At 46.7% G+C, this 20,541-nt stretch overlaps 1 protein-coding gene across 1 annotated transcript in view; it reads left to right on the plus strand.

The window, feature by feature from the left end:
• Nucleotides 1–20,541, plus strand: part of LOC119952125 (sodium/hydrogen exchanger 2-like) — a 230,432-nt gene that overhangs the window by 179,851 nt on the left and 30,040 nt on the right. The window contains exons 9-11 of the mRNA XM_038775699.1: nt 1,663–1,765; nt 9,189–9,308; nt 11,181–11,244. Of these exons, the coding sequence (XP_038631627.1) occupies nt 1,663–1,765; nt 9,189–9,308; nt 11,181–11,244 (287 nt within the window). The remainder of the gene's footprint in view (nt 1–1,662; nt 1,766–9,188; nt 9,309–11,180; nt 11,245–20,541) is intronic.

Genomic DNA, 20,541 nt, shown 5'->3' on the forward strand with positions numbered 1-20,541 from the left:
GCCGGAGAATCGGAGCAACCGTGCCACGATGCCCCGATGCCGGCGCGCAACTCTCCGAGGTGCGGAGAATCAGCGCCATTTGCGCCGGCTCATTTGGCACAGCGCCGGCCGGTGGAATCGACGGGGATGGGCCGAGCGGCCGCTCCGACACGACAGAGTCCCGCCGGCGCCGTTCACCCCGGTCGCTGCCGGCGGGAACTCTGCGGGAACTCTTGGGGGGGGCGGCCTGTTGGGGGGAGGGGGGCTCCTTCAACGGGGGGGGGGGGGGGGGAGACCTCTAATGGGGTCTGGCCCGCGATCGGGGCCTACCGATCGGAGGGTCGGCCTCTACCCCCCAGGGACTACTTACTGGCGCGGCCGGCCCCTGAACACCGACCCCATGTTGGGTCGGGGCCGGCACGCATAAGAAGTTCCCCGCGCATGCGCAAGATGGCGCGGCCCAACTGCGCATGCGCAGGATTGAGCTGGCCCAACTGCGCATGCGCGGGACCCAAGGCGCCATGTCTTTTATGCGCCGCCGGGTCTCCGAAGCCGTGCCGAGGCCCCGCCCCTGCAAATCATACCACACCCCTGCCAGCCCCACGGAGGCCCCAGAATAGTAGTCTGGGAACGGGCGCCGACGCCGGAGTAAAACACTCCGGTTTTTACTCCGGCGTCAGCACTTGGACTCCCTTTGGGAGAATCCCGCCCATAAACTGAACTCAGAGGATCTTTCCGCCTCTTCGTACCAGGAGTGACTAGATAGCAGTGTGTTAGAGTGAGATAGCTTAGTTGGCATGTGTAGTGAAACATAGTAATTACTTCATCAGATTTGCTTTATCATTAGTTATAGTTGTGGAAGAGTGAACAAACTCATTAGTATTTATATTTGTTACTTATTAAATGTTATTTGCTTTAAACTGAAGACTGATAGTTTCATTGAACTACAGCCATCAGACCATTCTGAGAATAAGCAAAGAGTAACGAAGTATTACAATCACGTAATATAACACAGGCAATATTCCGAAACAGCCAGTAGACAATTGGCTTCAAAGAAACGGGAAAGAAAATTGGACAAAGGGTACAAATGGAGCTTCTTTGAGCGAAGGATCTAACACTGGAAAGTTTTGCCTGATACACTGTCCCCAACCCTACCCTGACTCCCAGGCCTCCAGCCCTCATTGTAGATCGAGTTCTGACACACCTGATCCTCGGGCCTGAACTGCCTATTTAAAGCAGGGCCCCACTTTCTTCACTTGGGTTCATCTCCTCAAAAGAGCAGGTTATATTGGGGCACAGTGGAAGAAAGTGCAATTGGTGGGGATGAGTCACTGTCATTGTTCCAGCTGCACGCACTACTGCCCACCAGACTTTGCAATTGGGGTTTGGGGACAGCGAAAATCAATGCCTTGGTGTCTGCTTTAAATTTTAGGAGGTTTTTTAGACAGCCATCTCTAAATATGAACCAGACAGGTTTCATCGCCTGATCATGATCCTGAATTATTGTGACCTAGGTATCATAGTAAATGGCAATTTAAAATGAAGTACAGATATTTAAGGTGGGATTTAACAGCTTGTACTTTCATGAGAGAACTCCTGGGAAACTAATTGGCAAAAGCTGGTGCATTTTCAACATCGAGATGCTGCGATAATTAATCACATTTTTTAATCTTCCTGTAACAGCGATGAAGAAACTGCTGAAGTTTCCAAAAGTCCGGTTCCTTCAGAACAGTTCGATAACATCCAGGAGCTCTTGATAAGAAATCTTTATCGGATAAGGCAAACGGTATGTATGAAAGTTTCTTTGTTCTGCAATATTATGTTTATTTCTGAAGTACACAGCTCCCTCAGTCCAGCAGGGCTCCAGCTTTCACTGGTTTGGTCGCCCTGTTTGTTTTGCAGTTCTGCAGGGTCCCATTGAAATATAAGATGATGTCAGAGCGATTTGCGTATATGGTCGGCACAGTAGCACAGTGGTTAGTAATGTTGCTTCCCGGGTCCTAGGTTCGAATCCCGGCTTGGGTCACTGCCTGTGCGGAGTCTGCACATTCTTCCCGTGTCTGCGTGGGTTTCCTCCAGGTGCTCCGGTTTCCTCCCACAGTCCTAGATGTGCAGCCTAGGTGGATTGGCCATGCTAAATTGCCCTTAGTGTCCGAAAGGGTTAGGTGGGGTTACAGGGATGGGGTGGAAGTGTGGGCTTAAGTAGGGTGCTCTTTCCTAGGGCTGGTGAAGAAGGGCTGAATGGCCTCCTTCTGCGCTGTAAATTCTATGTTTCTATAACAGCTTGGTTCAAGATTTTGTGGGTTTCCTCACTTTATATTGCCTGTGTTGTACATTGAAAATATTCGACATTGTTTGTTTCCATATTGGTCAGAGCATCAGAGACATGGACAATATACACCATTCACCTCATTTTATAAATCTCATCCGATTTCCAGTTCTCTCCAGCTTTGATAAAGAGTCATCCAGACTCAAAAAGTTAGCTCCGTTCTCTCTCCACAGATGCTGCCAGAACTGCTGAGATTGTCCAGCATTTTCTGTTTTTGTTTCAAATTCCAGCACCCGCAGTAATTTGCTTTTATCTTTGAAATTATAATGTCTGGATTATTGGCCCAGGCCTCTGGATTACTGGCACTTAACCACAATGCACATATCGGTGAAAATCGGGTGATTTCTATTTTGGAAACAACTGGGAGGCAGAGTTGAAAATCTACCCTTGTGTGTCTTTACAAGGAAACATAAGAAATAGGGACAGACGTAGGCTATTCAGAAGCCCCTTGAGTTTGCATTCAATGGAATCATGGTTGATCTGTTTCCTTTTCAAATTCCACAGTCCCACCTACTCCCGCCCACCCGATAACCTTTGAATCTCTTGCTTAACAAGAATTTATCTACCTCCACCTTAAATATATTTAATGAGCTCGCTTCAGCCGCCTTCTGAGGCAGGAAGTTCCAAAGTCGCACAATCCTCCGAGAGAAAATGGGCGGGATTCTCCGACTACCCCCCGCTGGTTCGGAGAATCGTCGGGGGTCGGCGTGAATCTCGCCCCCGCCGGCTGCCGAATTCTCTGGCACCGGAGATTCGGCGGGGGCGGGAATCGCACCGCGCCGGTCGACGGGCCCCCTCCACGGCCATTCTCCGACCCGCAATGGGCCGAAGTCCCGCTGGTTCTATGCAGGTCCTGCCGGTGTAAATTGGACTAAGTCCCTTACAGGCGGGACCTGGCAGCGCGGGCGGGTTCCAGGGTCCTGGGGGGGGGGGGCACGGGGCGATCTGGCCCCGGTGGGGGTGCCCCCACGGTGGCCTGGCCCACGATCGGCTCACCGATCCGCGGGCGGGCCTGTGCCGTGGGGGCACTCTTTTCCTATGCGCCGGCCATGTAAGCCTCCGCCATGGCCGACGCGTAGGTGAACCTCACCCCCCCCCACGCATGCGCAGGGATGCCGTCAGCAGCCGCTGACACTCCCGCGCATGCGCAGACCCGCGGCGGCCGACGGAGTCCCTTCGGCCCCAGCTGGCACGGCGTCAAAGGCCTTCCACGCTGGCCAGCAGGGCGCCAACCACTCCGGGGCGGGCCTAGCCCCTAAAGGTGCGGAGGGTTTCGCACCTTTGGGGCAGCCCGACGCCGGAGTTGTCCACGCCACTCCGTCCGCCGGGAACCCCCACCCCGGCGGGTATGGGAGAATCTCGCCTAATATCTCTTCATCTCTGTTCCAAAAGAGTGACCCTCTTGTTTGTTTAACCAGTAAGGAACTATTGTGAGTCTCAGGGATCATAAAGAGAACCCTTCTGACGCTGTAATACAATTTATAGGAATATATCACGTTGTGCCGTACGGTGATCTCAGCCTTGGCAAGTTGATGAACATACAGTTTATTGCATTGAAGCTCAGGCTATGAATCAACAAACTAATTAATTTGACATTAAATACGCAATTGAACAGTCGCCACTGCAAATTTGTACTGATTTATAGCCTTGAAACACCAAGGTAACATATGCTTCTGCTGAGACACCGCTCCATCTAAAATAAATCTTTGAAAAATAGTTTCTCATCACCCACATGCCAAAATGATGCTGTGGAGTCACAAACCCAGCTCAGTCTCCCTACCATTATCTGTCTCCTGGCGATTAGTGCAGAGTCAAATATAGATATGTTTTTCAACATCTTTAGTAAAATCAGTGTGGCAAAGAGCAACTGCTTTTCTCCTGATTATTTAAGTTAACAACCAGTCACATGATCTCTGTTACCTTGACATTTCCCAACAAATTTGCCATTTTGAATAAAGGTCAAAGGCATTTCACAGCCAATCAGTCTGGCTCCAGCCAACATGTCAAATTAACCAATTAGCATAGACTTGCTTGATTCAATGAGCTACCTCTAATATTTTGAACACTGTATTCAGTGAATCCCCATCCAAATACAGAGATGGCAATGAAATAATGCAACTCTATTTTAAGGGTCTAATTTAAGTGGCGAAGTGTCTTAGCAGAAGCATATGTTGTTATGACGTTCCAAGGTAATAAATCACTGAAGGTTTTCAGTAAAGACTGTTCAATTACTTTTTAAATGTCAGATTAATGCTGAACTGTACACCACCCTTGTGCTGTAGCATGAATCTGACCTAGACTGTATAAAGTGTATCTACAAAACTTACAGAAAACCCACGTAGAAGCACAAAGATAGCAAACGCTTGGGAACACCACCAGTTGAAAATTCCCTCCAAGTCACACACCATCCTGACTTGGAAAATATATTGGCGTTCCTTCATCCATCGTCGCTGAATCAAAAACCTGGGGAGCCATCCAACAGCCACGCTGCACCCAAACGGCAGCCCACCCTGGCGCAGCCTGGCCAATAGAAACTGGGAGACCCCGGTCCTGGAATTTACCCGGCTTGCAACACCTCATGAGAGCTAACTCTTTTTTTTAGACAATCTGCATATTAGAGCGAGATACCTAGTCTCACTTTAATATGCAGTTTCTCGAGGTACCCAAGGTGTTGGGATCTATCCCCTTCGCCTTGAAGATTTTGGGGGGCGCCGTTCAGTACCCGTTTCCACAAATGGCGACCAGATGGAATGATACCCGTGGGAGTCTCTCAGGGGAATGGAGTCCCCCAGGTGCATGCCCTTTGCTGCCACCCTGACACTCTAGCACTATCAGCCGGACAGGCTGGCAATGCCACCTGGGTGCCAGCCTTGCACTGCCAAGGTGACCAAGTGACACTGCCAAGCTCCAAGCTGGCATTTGTTGTGTGCTGGTGAGCGCGCGTTCCCCGCTGAAGCCCCTTATTCAATGCAAGTGGTGTTTTATAGCCACTTGTTTCTTGGCGCTACGAGTGCCGGGTAACACCCGGCTAAATACGCTCGCTGTGGGACTTTGTTCCCATTTAATTGAATCGTGTCCCTGGAATCCTCTCCCTAACAGCGCTGTGTGTGTAGCTACACCACGCTAACTGCAGTGGTTCAAGGCAGTTCAACACTACTTTTTCAGGGCCAATTAAGCATGTGTGATAAATGTTGGCCTTGCCACAGTGGTAGCTACATCCCATCAATGAATTTTTAAAAAATGACCGAGCATGGAATAACCTTGATCTTGCAATTTTGAAAAAGAATCCAGCAATAGAGCATGGAGAAAAACTGCTTGTTGCCATGACAACACGAAGGAACTTTTTGTCACATTTGGCAAGTTGGATTGAACCAACCTTTGTTATCCCTTCAATTCTATCAAGATATGTTGCATTTCTACAAATCGCCGCACTTTCATTTAATTTGGTTTATGAACAGAACCTTGTGGTATCAAACTCTGAAACATAGACACGGTTGCGTGCGTTTAAATGGACTTAGCACCGAATTCATTCTTTCTGATCCACGCTGCTCTTTGAGGTGCTAGAATATCAGCTACCTTTCTTCACCTTCAAATGGTGTCATCATCCTTCATAATGTCCGCCAATACACCTCTGAGAATTAATTGATAATTAAAGCTCATTGTCTAGCAGAGCTCCTTGAAGTTTCCAAATGAAGTCTTAATGCTCATGTGAAATGTTAGTTTTCAACAAGACCAGCCTTGCAATTATCGTAGAAAAAGCTCCTCACCCACCTTGGCTCTGAAACTGCTGTGGGCTAAAGTTAGAATTTACTCTATGTCATTGCTTTCATTCCATCCTTTAGAAGTGAGTGCCCTACGCTTCCCATTTGGAATGGTTGGACTTGTCAAATTATTACTTGGAGACACTTTAGATTGAGTAGGTAATCACAGAATCATAGAATACCTACCAGTGCAGAAGGAGGCCATTGAGTCTGCACTGACCCTCCGAAAAAGCATTCTACCCATGTCCCCACCCATCTCGCCCTGTCCCCGTAACCTCGTAACCTAAACTTCACATTTTTGGACATTAATCGGGTAACTTAACATGGCCAACCCACCTAACCTGCAAATCTTTGGACTGTGGGAGGAAACTGGAGCACCCGGAGGAAACCTGAGCAGACACGGGGAGAAAGTGTAAACTCCACATAGTCACCCAAGGCTGGAATTGAACCCGGCTCTTTGACGCTGTGAGGCAGCAGTGCTAATCACTGTGCATGAGGCTTACCAGTAACAGGGCAAATATGACGACATATCACCTATTTTCCTCCACCCAATTCATCCAGTATGCTCAGTGAAAAAGTAGCTGGGAATCAGCAGCAGGGATCCAAATGCCTACGTGCTCCAGCCTCATCCAGGATGAGTGTCAGTCAAGTTCGTCATCCACCAATTGGATTCATCTCAATCTCTTACCAAGAGAAGACCTCAACCTCAACGGTGTGTCCTGCTATCCAAATGTGCACGAGAATTTAAATTAAATGCTCCAGCAACTCCAGATGAAGAGCATATGTCTGGTTGTGAAGATCCACAAGTTGTTGTTCAAGTTGTAACACTCCCATCTTTGGTCTCACAAAAGATGGCATCTCTCCCCCCTTTTTTTTTAGCAATTGTTATATTCAGCTCAATTATTTTCCATTAAACTCAGCAAAGATAGTTAAGCCTTGCTGTTCCCATTCTAGTAAATTCAGTGACTGTCAATCATCCTCCCTGGCACTAAAAATGAAATAATATAAGTGTGGTCCCATTCCGTTTTGTTTTAATTTTGGGGGGGAGACTTCGCGAATACCATTTTTTAAGAAAAGCATGCTTGCCCTTTTTTCTCTCTCTCTTAACCTAATCTTCCTTTTCCGTTATTTTTCTTTCTGCACCTGATTTAGCATTAAATTTACATACTCTAATTTATATTCAGAACCCACATACCCTGTACCTATCGCTGTGCTGTTATCAGCTCACCTTTAAACAGTTTTGTGGGCAAAGTATTTTTGAGCTGATGGGGGGAATCAGTCTAACATTAGGAAACCTGGCTTGTGTGGACAATTTTAACATAAATGGATGTGTCGGATGGGAGTAGTAAATAGGAAGCAAATGAAATGTGTTATTCCATGTCTGACGGTTCAAGACGATGGTTCACTACCACTTTCTCAAGGGAAATTAGGAATGGATAATAAATTCTAGAACAACAAAAAGAACAACGAAAATTACAGCACAGGAACAGGCCCTTCGGCCCTCCCAGCCTGCGCCGATCCAGATCCTTTATCTAAACCTGTCGCCTATTTTCCAAGGATCTACTTCCCTCTGTTCCCCGCCCGTTCATATATCTGTCCAGATGCATCTTAAATGATGTTATCGTGCCCACCTCTACCACCTCCGCATGCAAAGCATTCCAGGCACCCACCACCCTCTACGTAAAAGACTTTCCACGCATATCTCCTTTAAACTTTCCCCCTCTCACCTTGAAATTGTGACCCCTTGTAATTGACACCCCCACTCATGGAAAAAGCTTGTTGCTATCCACCCTGTCCACACCTCTCATAATTTTGTAGACCTCAATCAGGTCCTCCCTCAACCTCCGTCTTTCCAACGAAAACAATCCTAATCTACTCGACCTTTCTTCATAGCTAGCACCCTCCATACCAGGCAACATCCTGGTGAACCTCCTCTGCATCCATCTCTAAAGCATCCACATCCTTCTGGTAATGTAGTGACCAGAACTACACGCAGTATTCCAAATGTGGCTTAACCAAAGTCCTATACAACAGTAACATGACCTGCTGACTCTTGTACTCAATACCCCGTCCGATGAAGGCAAGCATGCTGTATGCCTTCTTGACCACTTTATCGACCTGCGTTGCCACCTTCAGGGTACAACGGACCTGAACTCCCAGATTTCTCTGTACATCAATTCTAGCCGCGACAGCAATGCCTACATCTCATGAAAGAATTTTTTAAAAACCCACGATATAAAGCAACATCCCTTGGGCGTTGCACACCTCCAACATTGGTGTTCAGAAGACATTGGTGAAGACATTCCCTCGTGATCAGATCCCACCACCACTGCATTGGTAGACCCGTGCAAATGTGGATTGGAATCTCCATCCCACCCCGTCACGGATCGACTCCACCCCGAAATTAGGTAAGGAGCATGCTAATTCATAGAATTTACAGTGCAGAAGGAGGCCATTCAGCCCATCGAGTCTGCACCGGCTCTTGGAATGAGCACTCTTCCCAAGGTCAACAACACCCTATCCCCATAACCCCATAACCTAGTAACCCCACCCAACACTAAGGGCAATTTTGGACTCTAAGGGCAACTTATCATGGCCAATCCACCTAACCTGCAAATCTTTGGACTGTGGGAGGAAACCGGAGCACCCGGAGGAAACCCACGCACACACGGGGAGGATGTGCAGACTCCGCACAGACAGTGACCCAAGCCGGAATCGAACCTGGGACCCTGGAGCTGTGAAGCGATTGTGCTATCCACAATACTACCGTGCTGCCCGTAATTGTGGAGTTTAAACTCCATAACTTATATGGTGAAAGCCCAGACACTACCGACCATGTTCTATGTGTATCAGAATTTAAAAAGTACCCCCTCCGACTCCATCAAATTCAAGTATCGCTCCCTCAAATGTCTTGGGATATATTGGAATAAACCTATCATTTGAAACTTTCTATTACTCCATACTTTACTTTTTTCAATGTTTTCTACTTCAATTTCCTTTCAATCTATTTTATCATTAAACATGATGAAACCTGTCATGAGTGTTGAAAGGAGCCATGTGAATAATGGTTGTGTGGCATCACAAAATGAGACATTGATCTATTGGTCCTGTTTGAACAGATGCCGTCTTACAACAGGCATACCCTGCCCCAAGGAAAAAATACAAATCAAGCCAAAGAGATCTTTCTGCGTCGCCAAGAGAGCCTACTCAAAGATGATGGCGTCCTGAATATAATGCAGGTACATTGAGTCAACTGGAACGATAATTTGATGTTTCATTCTTACAACATTTTGTTGATTACAAGTGCAAAACTGTGTTGATTTTCAGGTTACACTCTGTTATTAAGGTTAAGGGCGGGATTCTCCGGCCACCCAGCCGCGTGTTTCTCAGTGGTGCAAGGTTCGCTGGTGGTATGATTCGCTGCTCCCGTCGCTGTCAATGGGATTTCCCAAAGCCACCCCAGGCCACCAGGAAACCCGTAGGTGAAGATGCACTCCCGGGGTGACCAGAGAAACCCGCCGCCAGCGAACGGCTGGTGAATTCTGGCCCCATATATACATATCACCTTGTATGTTAATATATGGAAGTCTAGAAATTACTGATATTAGTGGACAGGCAAAAAAATATATCATTTATTGTAATGCCTTTCAAGACCAGTAAATATCCTAAAGGATTTTTCAGCCAGTGATGTATATTGAAATGCAATCCCAAAGTGACGCCCCATTATTGGCTTGGAGTGTCTCAGGAATTGAAAATCAATCTCCACGCTACTGCTGTGAGACACTGGAGAAAAGCCAGTGAGGTAATAGTTTCATTGTTTAATTTTCTCTGAACATTCTCTTCACTGGAGATGGAAAAAATATTGAAAATGGGGGAAAGGGAGGCTGTTTGTTTGATAGTCATGCATCATCCGATAGGGCAATGAGTCTTTTTGATCTTCGTTTGGGGTAGGAAGGCAGTTCAGTCACAAGGATGGATGTGTTGGCCGACTAACAGTTGGAGTGGGGCAGCAAGTCATGTGATGAAATCTTTTGGAATACAGTTAATCACAGTTGGCAACCCAAACTCTGCAGTAATGAAAGAAACATGACAGCTCACCTGCACACAGAAGATTTCGACCAACAGCAATGGGATATGACCACGTTATTTGTCATTGCGGGCCTGAAAATTCCCAGCCTTATCGTACCTTTTTGGAATGCCTTTGCATGCTTTCCAATGTAGAATGTCTCTACATCTCCATTTAAAGAATGTCAGTCAATGTCTGTTTTAGAGCAGTGGACAAAGACATCTCTCACAAGTACTAATATCAGCCACAGTTATAACTAGCTTCATTTTCTTCTTTTTTGTTTTAAGAATGATTTTTGGAGAGTTTCTTTCTTCAGTTCACGGTATTGGAAGGTGGGGGTGTGCAGGCCCACCAGCCATGCATTTCACATTTCCCTCTTCGCTTTGATTTTGTTTTTTCTTGGCCAAAGTTAACGGAGTGAGAAATGGTGGACAGTGGTCCTGAGGTTACTTAATGTGCACTGGCAATGTTTAAGCTCTTTAAGATCTGTGCATTTTAGATTCAGAGCTGACGCCTGAATGAATTCACCAGTCAATTAATAAAGCAGTGTATGTATCAAGAAAGTTACTAATGGTGGGAACTTAATTTCACGGACTGCAAGTGAAAGACAAAATGGCCTCCTGCTGTGCCATGCCAAATCCAGGATAGCTTAACACTAGGCTGATGTTGGGGTTGGAGGGGGGGGGTGATGGTGTTGGAGGTGGGGGGGGGGGGGGGGGGGGGGGAGCGGGATGGTTGATCAGAAAGGCAAAGATGGGGTTTAGATTCGGGAATCTGCCCCTAACATATTACGATGAATCTCTGGAGGTGTTGAACACATTGGAGGTGTATCTGGATCAAGTGAATGAGGAAGGGAGCTTTAGTGGCTAAAAGTTACGAATTGTGATTGATGCAGACGTAGTACTGTCTATCGCATGGCTGGTTTCTGAACCTCAACAAGTGTAGAATGTTGCTGCCTTCACAGGCTGATGAATCGCTGCTGACAGGGGACAAGCAGCCAAAGGAGCACTATCCATAAATTACTCTTTATTTCTTTACATCACAGAGGAGATCAATTTGTCTTGCTGATGAATCACAAAAGAAGGGCAAACTAGCTCGATCCCTTACAGGTAAGAAACATTATTTCCCCATATATTTCCTCTATGTGTGGCTTAGGAAGTTGGAGCAGCGTGTAAAGCTATCACCAATCTATTTCAGATTTTATCTCTTGTGAAATGTCAAGATGTTGAGTCCTGCTAAACATGCCACACCTCAGATCTGAAAATTATACATAAACTGCATCTCAGAATGTTATTTTCTGAAGGAAATTGATGTAATTTGTATTAATCTAATTTGCGTGAATCAATGCTAGCTGCTTCCACCACTTCCATAGAAAGGCTGTTCCATAGATTAGGCAGTGACTCACTGAAATTTTAACTTGGTAGAAGGTAGGGGCAGTTCAAATGGAATGCACCTCTTACCTGCTGCTTCCTCACCCTGCTCAGACCTGACAAGGAAAGCAGTCCCAGCCTCGCGGGTTCTCCTCTTTGGGCGGGATTCTCCGATCTGGAAAATAAGAGCTCCCGCCAGCGGAGAATCAAGACTGTCTCCCGCTGGCGCTAGGAGTGTCACTGAGGTAGAATTCTCAGACCGTTGCTCTGCAATGTACCACACAACAGTGAACACACCAGTTTCCCAGCACTTATTGGCGTGGGCTGTCATTTCAAATGGGTGCCCAGATCTCAGTGTCCAGAGGCAAGACCCCCCCCTCCCCCACACAATGCAAATATTGACCTTCCCCCCCTTGACAAGGGGAGAACCCCCAACCCTGAGTGAAGGAAGGGCATTCTCCCCCCAACCACGGGAATAATGGGTCACCAACACCCTCCTCCCCACTCCGTATGCATGAGGGTAACCTGACCCCCCACTTTCCCTTTCCTCACATCTGCTTCCTAAGCCCTATGCTTTTAAAGCTGCTGCTTTTTGAAGTGTTAGAGCCTTCATAAAAAGGCCACAGTGCTTGTAAAACCTTGAAATCCCAAGAGATCCTATGAATTGGTAAGCATTCATTCAATTTCACAGTGCAGTGCCTTTAACTAGTCTTTGATTGACAGCTTAATGGCTTAAACACAGCTGCCAGCAAGTTTGTTTATTTATCTTTCCCTTCACTCTTGAATGCATCTGAATTACCCTCCACTGATCCTAACCTATGTTTATAAACCTTCTTGTTCTGCTTTACAACTACTTGCCACCTCAAAGCAGTTAAGTGCTTCCACTTCCTCTTTTCCAACATAGAAAGCACTTAGCATTATTGAAGTGGCCAGGTTTGAGCAAAAGTCTCAGACTGGACATGGAAATGAAGTCAGGGTTTTAAAGGGAAAATGATAAGAGAATAGTGATGTTAAGTAATGGGTTAAGAGACATTCCAATTAGATGTCTCATTTATGTTAAGCATCCAATAATTGACACTGATATGTAAAGGGGCTTCAGGTGGCCCTTGTGTCAGGTGATGTGATGTCAGAGTGTTGTGCAAAGTCTGTTGAAGGAAATTAAAGGTGTTTTGTGGAAAAGCAGCAGAACCTTTGACTCTTTATACTCCAGCAGCTAAACGTCTAACAAGTGAAGGAGGTGAGGAAAGTAGGGACTGGTCACTTTAGCGAAACCCAGAGGGATGAGATTCTGTATCTGATTACCATTTAAGAAACTTGCTCAGAGATCAAAGCCATAATATTTCATGAGTTTTGATCAAAAAAAATACTATACAAGGTCAGAAAGATAAAGTAATGTGCAATATCTATCTTATACTGTAACATTCAACGTAGTATGAGGCATATATTAATTAACAAGCCAACTGTGGTCAAACACACCGCATTGCACAATAAATGACAGATACAACCAAGATAGAGTCCACAGATTTCTCAAAGAACTGACCAGACATCAATAATACTTCAGGTCAATCAATCTTACTGAAACTCTGGCCATGATTCTCCAGGAGGTAATTGGTGCTAATCAGGTGCTAATCAACGGCACTTGGAAATTGTTTTGGAGAGGGGAGTATTCTGCTTCAATGCGTTAATTATATTTAAATGCATGTAGATTAGTTGTAATCAAGTTCTTGCCCATTCTGGACAAAAACCTGATTTGACCAAGTGCAGCGGTCCGGCAGACTCAATGGGTTTGAAGCCTGTCGAGAATCCCGAATTTCCCTTCTCTCCTGATTCAACAGGCCATCGTAAAGCTTGGCTGGGACTAATAACCCTAGATTATCATCCCTCTCTTGAAGGATTCCAGTCTTCACCTTTGAGGATTTCTCTCCAAAGGTCTCGCAAACTCAGACAGCATCATCGATGACCTACCTCACAAGGTTTTAATCCCATCTCCCCAGATTCCACTCCCCTGGATTCCCAAGCATTAACCCAAGCACCAACTCACAAGTGTGATTTGAGATTGTCAGCCATGCTGAGCAGAATACTACTGCTCCAAAGGGATGCTTATACACCAACAGCCCTCAGCACAGAGTCACCAATCTTCCACTGCCTTCTTGGATCCCCAGGGCTTCTTCCAATTACTTCCTGATTGTCAGGACTTCCCCTGAGCTACCTTTGATTGCGCTCTTACTGTTTGTAACTTAATTGAGACCTCCTAATCCCTACCCCTTGACTGGGATTTCTGGGACTTGTCCCTGTCCCATCTCTATTTGGGTCTCTCCATTTCCCCTCCCCCAGTCCCTTGCCTCAGACACCTGTTTACCCCGAACAGGCGCCGGAATGTGGCGACGAGGGGCTTTTCACTGTAACTTCATTTGAAGCCTACTTGTGACAATGTGCGATTTGCATTTCATTTCATTTTTTTCACCATGGCGATCTGTTCCTGGTCACACGATCCAGACATTCCACTTTCCATCTCTGCACAAGCGTACTCAGCCTGTCCTCAGCCCAAAGAACGTATGTTGCTGAATTCCACGTGTGCAGCCCATTCCCAGTCTACACATCTGCAAATCCACCAAGGCCTGTTGCGATTTAGTTTATATTATTCGTTCTTGGGATGTGGGCGTCGCTGGTACATAACCTGTTCCCGAACTATAGCAGAAACACCATTATAAGTGGACTTGCCTATCTACAATACAGGGTTCAGTATGTTATTTGTTTTTTAAATTTAGAGTACCCAATTATTTTTTTTCCCAATGAAGTGGAAATTTAGCGTGGCCAATCCACCTAGTCTGCACATCTTTGGGTTGTGGGGGTGAAACCCACGCAGACATGGGGAGAATGTTCAAACTCTGCACGGACAGTGACCCAGGGCTGGGTTTCGAACCCAGGTCCTCAGCGCTGTAGGCTGCAGTGCTAACCACTGTGCCACATGCCACCCTTGTTTGTCATTTTTATCTTGGGGGCTATAAAGATGTGTGAGAACATTTGGAAAATGGAGTACTGTCCCCAAATTACTCTTAGAATCTACTAAGTGATTTAGAACATGCTATTAGCCCCAGAATCCAGTGTAATACACCCATACTTTAATGTTATGTTTGGAGTAGTGTGAGCAGGTAAATTGATGTGGCGGGCAATTAAAATGTACAATTAAAAATTACTCACCTTCAGAAGAATATAGCCTGCGAATCACAAAATGTTGAGTCCCTCCATGACAAAGCTCCATCTGCCTGACATTAGTTCAAATTAACTGTCTCAAACCACTTAATGTAATTATCTGGGATGAAATACATTATGGACTGTATCCAACTGAGGCATCAGGCGTCACAGACAGCAAATTTATCCGCTGTCTGACGGATCTCAACAATAACTTGGCAATCTAGCCGTGGATCCCATTGTAATGTCTGTAGCAAGCTTCAGGATTCAGCTTGCAATATATAAGCGGCTGTGTCTGTGCAAAATGACTGCTGCCATCTTTTATTTCTGTACAGAGCTTACCGAGCACATGAGCACCTCTGGGAGCCATTAATAATAAAGCTTTAAGCTTTACGTGGAGCAAATATGCCAGTGAGAGGGAGGTGTGGCTAAAAATGGCATGCTCTGTCACTGTGGGTGTGGGTTTAAAACTTGCGCTGAGAAACCACTCATAGTGTTAGTGGAGAGGGACAGTGGGTGTTTTATGTAACTGCGATAATCAACAGAAAATAAAATATGGGATTAAAATCCCTTTGAGTGGTGCAGCGACAAACTGGTGTCAAATTGCATTGGGCTAGTATCGGCAAGTTATGGATTGGCCCCCTGAGCTGGCTTTACAATGGCTTTCTGTCCGAAAATCAGGAGCAATGAGGTCCAATTTCACTCTGATCATTTTCAAAGTAGAGCATGTACAAGACTAGCATCTTAAGCCCCAGTGAGGTTCGGCTCATTTTATTAATATCTGTGGACGCGCTGACATTTTATTCCAGCAGGGCACTGAATGCAAATGAGGCGGATACTGTCGGTGGAAATGTTGCAACTGCAAATTGCCTGTCCATTTTCCTGACCTCTAAACATCCGACCTTGATAAAAAAAGCAGCGTCTTAAATTGCAACTCGGTTTCCACTTAGTTAAACAGATCGGCCAACAGACTGAGCTGCCAACACAGGGGTACAGTCGATGAATGAGAACTGCCGGTGGAGTGCAGTGTGTCTGTGCGAGGCGAGCAGATCTGAAGGGAAGGAATTTTACGGGCCCTCCCGCTGGTGAGATTTTCTGGTCCCACCGAAGTCAGTGGACTTTTTCCAGCACCCCCCTCCCCCCACCACCACCACCACCCCTTCCCCCACCACCACCCCCGCCGTGGAAGGACAGTAAAATGTTGTCCCAAGGAATTTGGTCGTGCAGATTGTGGGGGCCCCAATAATTCTCCAGAGATTTCGGGCAGGATTCCCCCCCCCCCTCCCCCAAAAGGCATTTTGGGCTCGAAGAGCGGCGCGAATCGGACCCGCTGTTCCGACATGATTCTCATCCCAATCCTCCCGTGTTTAGGGCGCGTTTCAGCAGGCTTAAAATGAAGTCCCCTGCCACACAGTATTTGGCGGGGTGTTTCTCGTTCACTGTGACGGGGCGAGTCGGGTGACTCGTGATCAGCCTAGGGTCAGGCCTGAACCCCGATTTGGGGCTCTCACGCGATTCACCCGTTGCGCCCATGGTAATTTTATTGAAGGGGGTGTGATTTGCACCGGCAGTGAGAGGGGCAGGGCATTAACATCCCAGAAGATCTGGTTCTTCAGAGATCCAGGTGTTAATTTTAGAGGGCCCTATCTCAGATAGTACAAAAGACCCCCCTTGCCCATCCTGCCAGTGCCAGCCCCCTCTCCACATCGGCAATACCAGGGCAACCCCCACAACTCAGTGACACCCCGCTATGGGGTCACCAAATGCCACATCCCCTCATGCTCTTTGGTCCTGCCCTTGGCACTGCTCCTTGGCACTGCACCCTGGCAGTGCCAGCTTGGCACTGCCAAGTTGGCACTGCCAGTATGTCAGGGGCCAGTGGAAGGGTATGACCATATCTCCAACCACGGAGGCTCTAATGGCCTCCAAGAGCCTTGGCGTGGTCATCTATCATGGTTGAATTCTCCAGCTATTCGCTGGCAGCGCTGATACCTATCCCTGTGTTCTCAAAGCTATACCCGAGTACTCAAAGCTATCCCTGTAAATGCAAATCTGTCCCCGTTTGCTCAACGCTATCCCTGTGCATTCAAAGTTGGCCCAGTCCGCTCAACGCTATCCTCGTGAACTCAAAGCAATCCCTGTGTGCTCAAAGCTATCCCTCATTGGCTACAGTGAGATCCCAGAGGACTGGAGAATAGCTAATGTGGTACCGCTGTTTAAGAAAGGTAGCAGGGATAATCTAGGAAACTATAGGCCGGTGAGTTTCACATCTGTAGTAGGTAAATTATTGGAGAAAATTCTCAGGGACAGGATTTATACCCGTTAGGAAACAAATGGACTCATTAGTGATAGACAGCATGGTTTTGTGAAGGGGAGATTGTGCTTCATGAACATGATTGTGTTTTTGAGGAGGTGACAAAGATGATTGATGAGGGGAGGGTGGTGGATGTTGTTCATATGGACTTCAGTAAAACCTTTGATAAGGTGCCTCATGACAGACTAGTACAAAAGGTGAAGTCACACTGAATCAGAGGTGAGGTGACAAGATGGATACAGAACTGGCTCGGTCACTGAAGGCATAGGGTAGCAGTACATAGAACATACAGTGCAGAAGGAGGCTATTTGGCCCATTTAGTCTGCACCGACCCACTTAAGCCCTCACTTACACCCTATCCCCGTAACCCAATAACCCCTCCTAACCTTTTTGGTCACTAAGAGCAATTTATCATGGCCAATCCACCTAACCTGCACATCTTTGGACTGTGGGAGGAAACCGGAACACGTGCGGACTCCGCACAGACAGTGACCCAGTGGGGAATTGAACCTGGGACCCTGTCGCCATGAAGCCACAGTGCTGTCCATTTGTGCTACTGAGCTGCCCTGCCAAAGCAATTTCCTCCCTTGCATCCCTCAGTATTCTGGGGTAAATCACATCCGGCCCAGGAGACTTATCTACCTTAATGTCTTATAAAACACCCAATACCTCTTCCTATTTGATGTCAACATGACCCAGACGATCACACACCCTACCCAAGTATCATCTTCCACATGGCCTTTTCTTTGGTGAACACTGATACAAAGTACTCATTTAGTACCTCATCCACTTCCTCTGGCTCAACACATAGATTTCCCCCACTGTCCTTAAGTGCGCCAATCCTTTCCCTGGCCACCTTCTTGTTTTTTTATTGCAAAGGTGGTCATAGATAGTAGCTTCAATGAAATGAAATGAATGAAATGAAATGAAAATTGCTTATTGTCACAAGTAGGCTTCAATGAAGTTACTGTGAAAAGCCCCTAGTCGCCACATTCCGGCGCCTGTTCGGGGAGGCTGTTACGGGAACCGTGCTGCTGGCCCTTCCTTGGTCTGCTTTCAAAGCCAGTGATTTAGACCTGTGTGCTAAACAGCCCCTTCAGGGATTACTTCAAAGAATCAAGATAGCTGAGTGACGGTGAGAAGGACTGGGAGGAAGCAGCCAGTGCAGGGATCCTCTGTGCTCATTCCCCTCAGTAACACGTATACCGCTTTGGATACTGTTGAGGGGGACGACCTACCAGGGGTAAGCCACGGTGAATGGATCTCCAGCACTGAGTCCGTCCCTGTGGCTCAGAAGGGAAGGAGGGAGAGCAGGAGAGCAATAGTTATTGGGGACTCGATAGTTAGAGGGACAGATAGACGGTTCTGTGGCACCGAAAGCGACTCACTTTTGATATGTTGCCTCCCGGATGCCAGCGTCCATGACGTCTCGGACCGTGTTTTCAGAATCCTTAAGGGGGAGGGGAACAGTCACAAATGGTACATATCAGTACCAACGACATAGGTAAGAGAAGGGATGGGGATTTGAAACAGGAATTTAGGGAGCTAGGATGGAAGCTGAGAGCCAAAACAAACCATGTTGTCATCTCTGGTTTGTTGCCAGTGCCACGTGCTAGCGAGTTGAGGAATAGGGAGAGAGTGCAGATAAACACGTGGCTGCAGGGATGGTGTAGGAGAGAAGGTTTCAGTTATGTGGATAATTGGAGCACATTCTGGGGAAGGTGGGACCTGTACAGACAGGACGGTTTGCACCTGAACCAGAGGGGCACCAATGTCCTGGGAGGGAAATTTGCTACGGCTCTTCGTGGGGGGGGTTTTAAACTAATTTGTCAAGGGGATTGGAAAACGAGCTGTAGTCCAGAAGCCAGTAACACCTCAGTGTAGTGAGGTACTGAGGAGGGTATCAAGGTCGCAGGAGTGTACCAGCAGACAGAAAGGTGGGTTGAAGTGTGTTTACTTCAATGCAAGGAGCATCCGGAAGAAGGTGGGTGAACTTGGAGCGTGGATTGGTACCTGGGACTACTATGTTATGGGCATTACGGAGAGATGGTTAGAACAGGGACAGGAATGGTTGTTGGAAGTTACGGGGTATAGATGTTTCAGTAAGAGCAGGGAAGGCGGTAAAAGAGGTGGAGGAATGGCATTGTTAATCAAGGATAGTTTAACGGCTGCAGAAAAGCAGTTCGAGGGGGATCTACCTACTGAGGTAACATGGGCTGAAGTTAGAAATAGGAAAGGAGCGGTCACATTGTTAGGAGTTTTCTATAGACCCCAAATAGTAATAGAGATGTGGAGAAAGAAATTGTAAAACAGATTATGGATAGGTGTGGAGGTCACAGGGTAGTTTTCATGGGTGACTTTAACTTTCCGAATATTGATTGGAACCTCCATAGGTCAAACAGTTTGGATGGAGCAGTTTTTGTACAGTGTGTGCAGGAGAGTTTCCTGACACAATATGTGGATAGGCCGACAAGAGGTGGGGCCACATTGGATTTGGTACTGGGTAATGAACCGGGCAAAGTGTTAGATTTGGTTGTGGGAGAGCACTTTGGAGATAGTGACCACAATTCGGTGTCTTTCACTATTGCAATGGAGAGAGATAGGGCATACGGCAGGGCAAGGTTGATAATTGGGGAGGAGTAATTATGATGCGATTAGGCAAGCATTAGGGAGCATAAGATGGGAATAGAAACTGTCAGGGAAAGACACAAATGAAAAGTGGAGCTTGTTCAAGGAACAAATACTGCGTGTCCTTGATAGGTCTGTCCCTGTCAGGCAGGGAGGAAATGGTCGTGTGAGGGAACCATGGTTAACAAAAGAGGTTGAATGTCTTGTCAAGAGGAAAAAGGAAGCGTGTGTAACGATGTGAAAAAAAGGTTCAGTTGGGTCGCTTGTGGGTTACAAGGTAGCAAGGAATGAGCTAAAAAAAGGGCTCAGGATAGCTAGGAGGGGGTATGAGAAGTCCTTGGCGGATCGGATCAAAGAAAACCCCAAGGCTTTTTACTCATATGTGAGAAATAAAAGAATGACCAGGGTGAGGTTAGGGCCGGTCAAGGACAGTAGTGGGAACTTGTGCATGGAGTCAGAAGAGATAGGAGAGGCGTTGAATGAATACTTTTCTTCAGTGTTCACCAAGGAGAGGGGCCATGTTTTTGAGGATGAGAATGTGACTCAGGCGGGTAGGCTGGAGGAGATAGATGTTCTGAGGAAGGATGTATTAGCAATTTTGAAAAACCTGAGGGTCGACAAGTCCCCTGGGCCAGATGGGATATATCCTAGGATTCTTTGGGAGGCAAAGGATGAGATTGCAGAGCCTTTGGCTTTGATCTTTGGTCCTCATTGTCCATGGGGATAGTACCAGAGGACTGGAGAGTGGTGAATGTTCCTCTGTTCAAGAAAGGGAATAGGAATGATCCTGGTAATTATAGGCCGGTTAGTCTTACTTCGGTGGTCGGTAAGTTAATGGAAAAGTTCCTGAAGGATAGGATTTATGACCATTTGGAAAGATGCAGCTTAATCTGCGATAGTCA

Source organism: Scyliorhinus canicula, chromosome 17 (genome assembly GCF_902713615.1).
Source record: "Scyliorhinus canicula chromosome 17, sScyCan1.1, whole genome shotgun sequence".
NCBI lineage: Eukaryota > Metazoa > Chordata > Chondrichthyes > Carcharhiniformes > Scyliorhinidae > Scyliorhinus > Scyliorhinus canicula.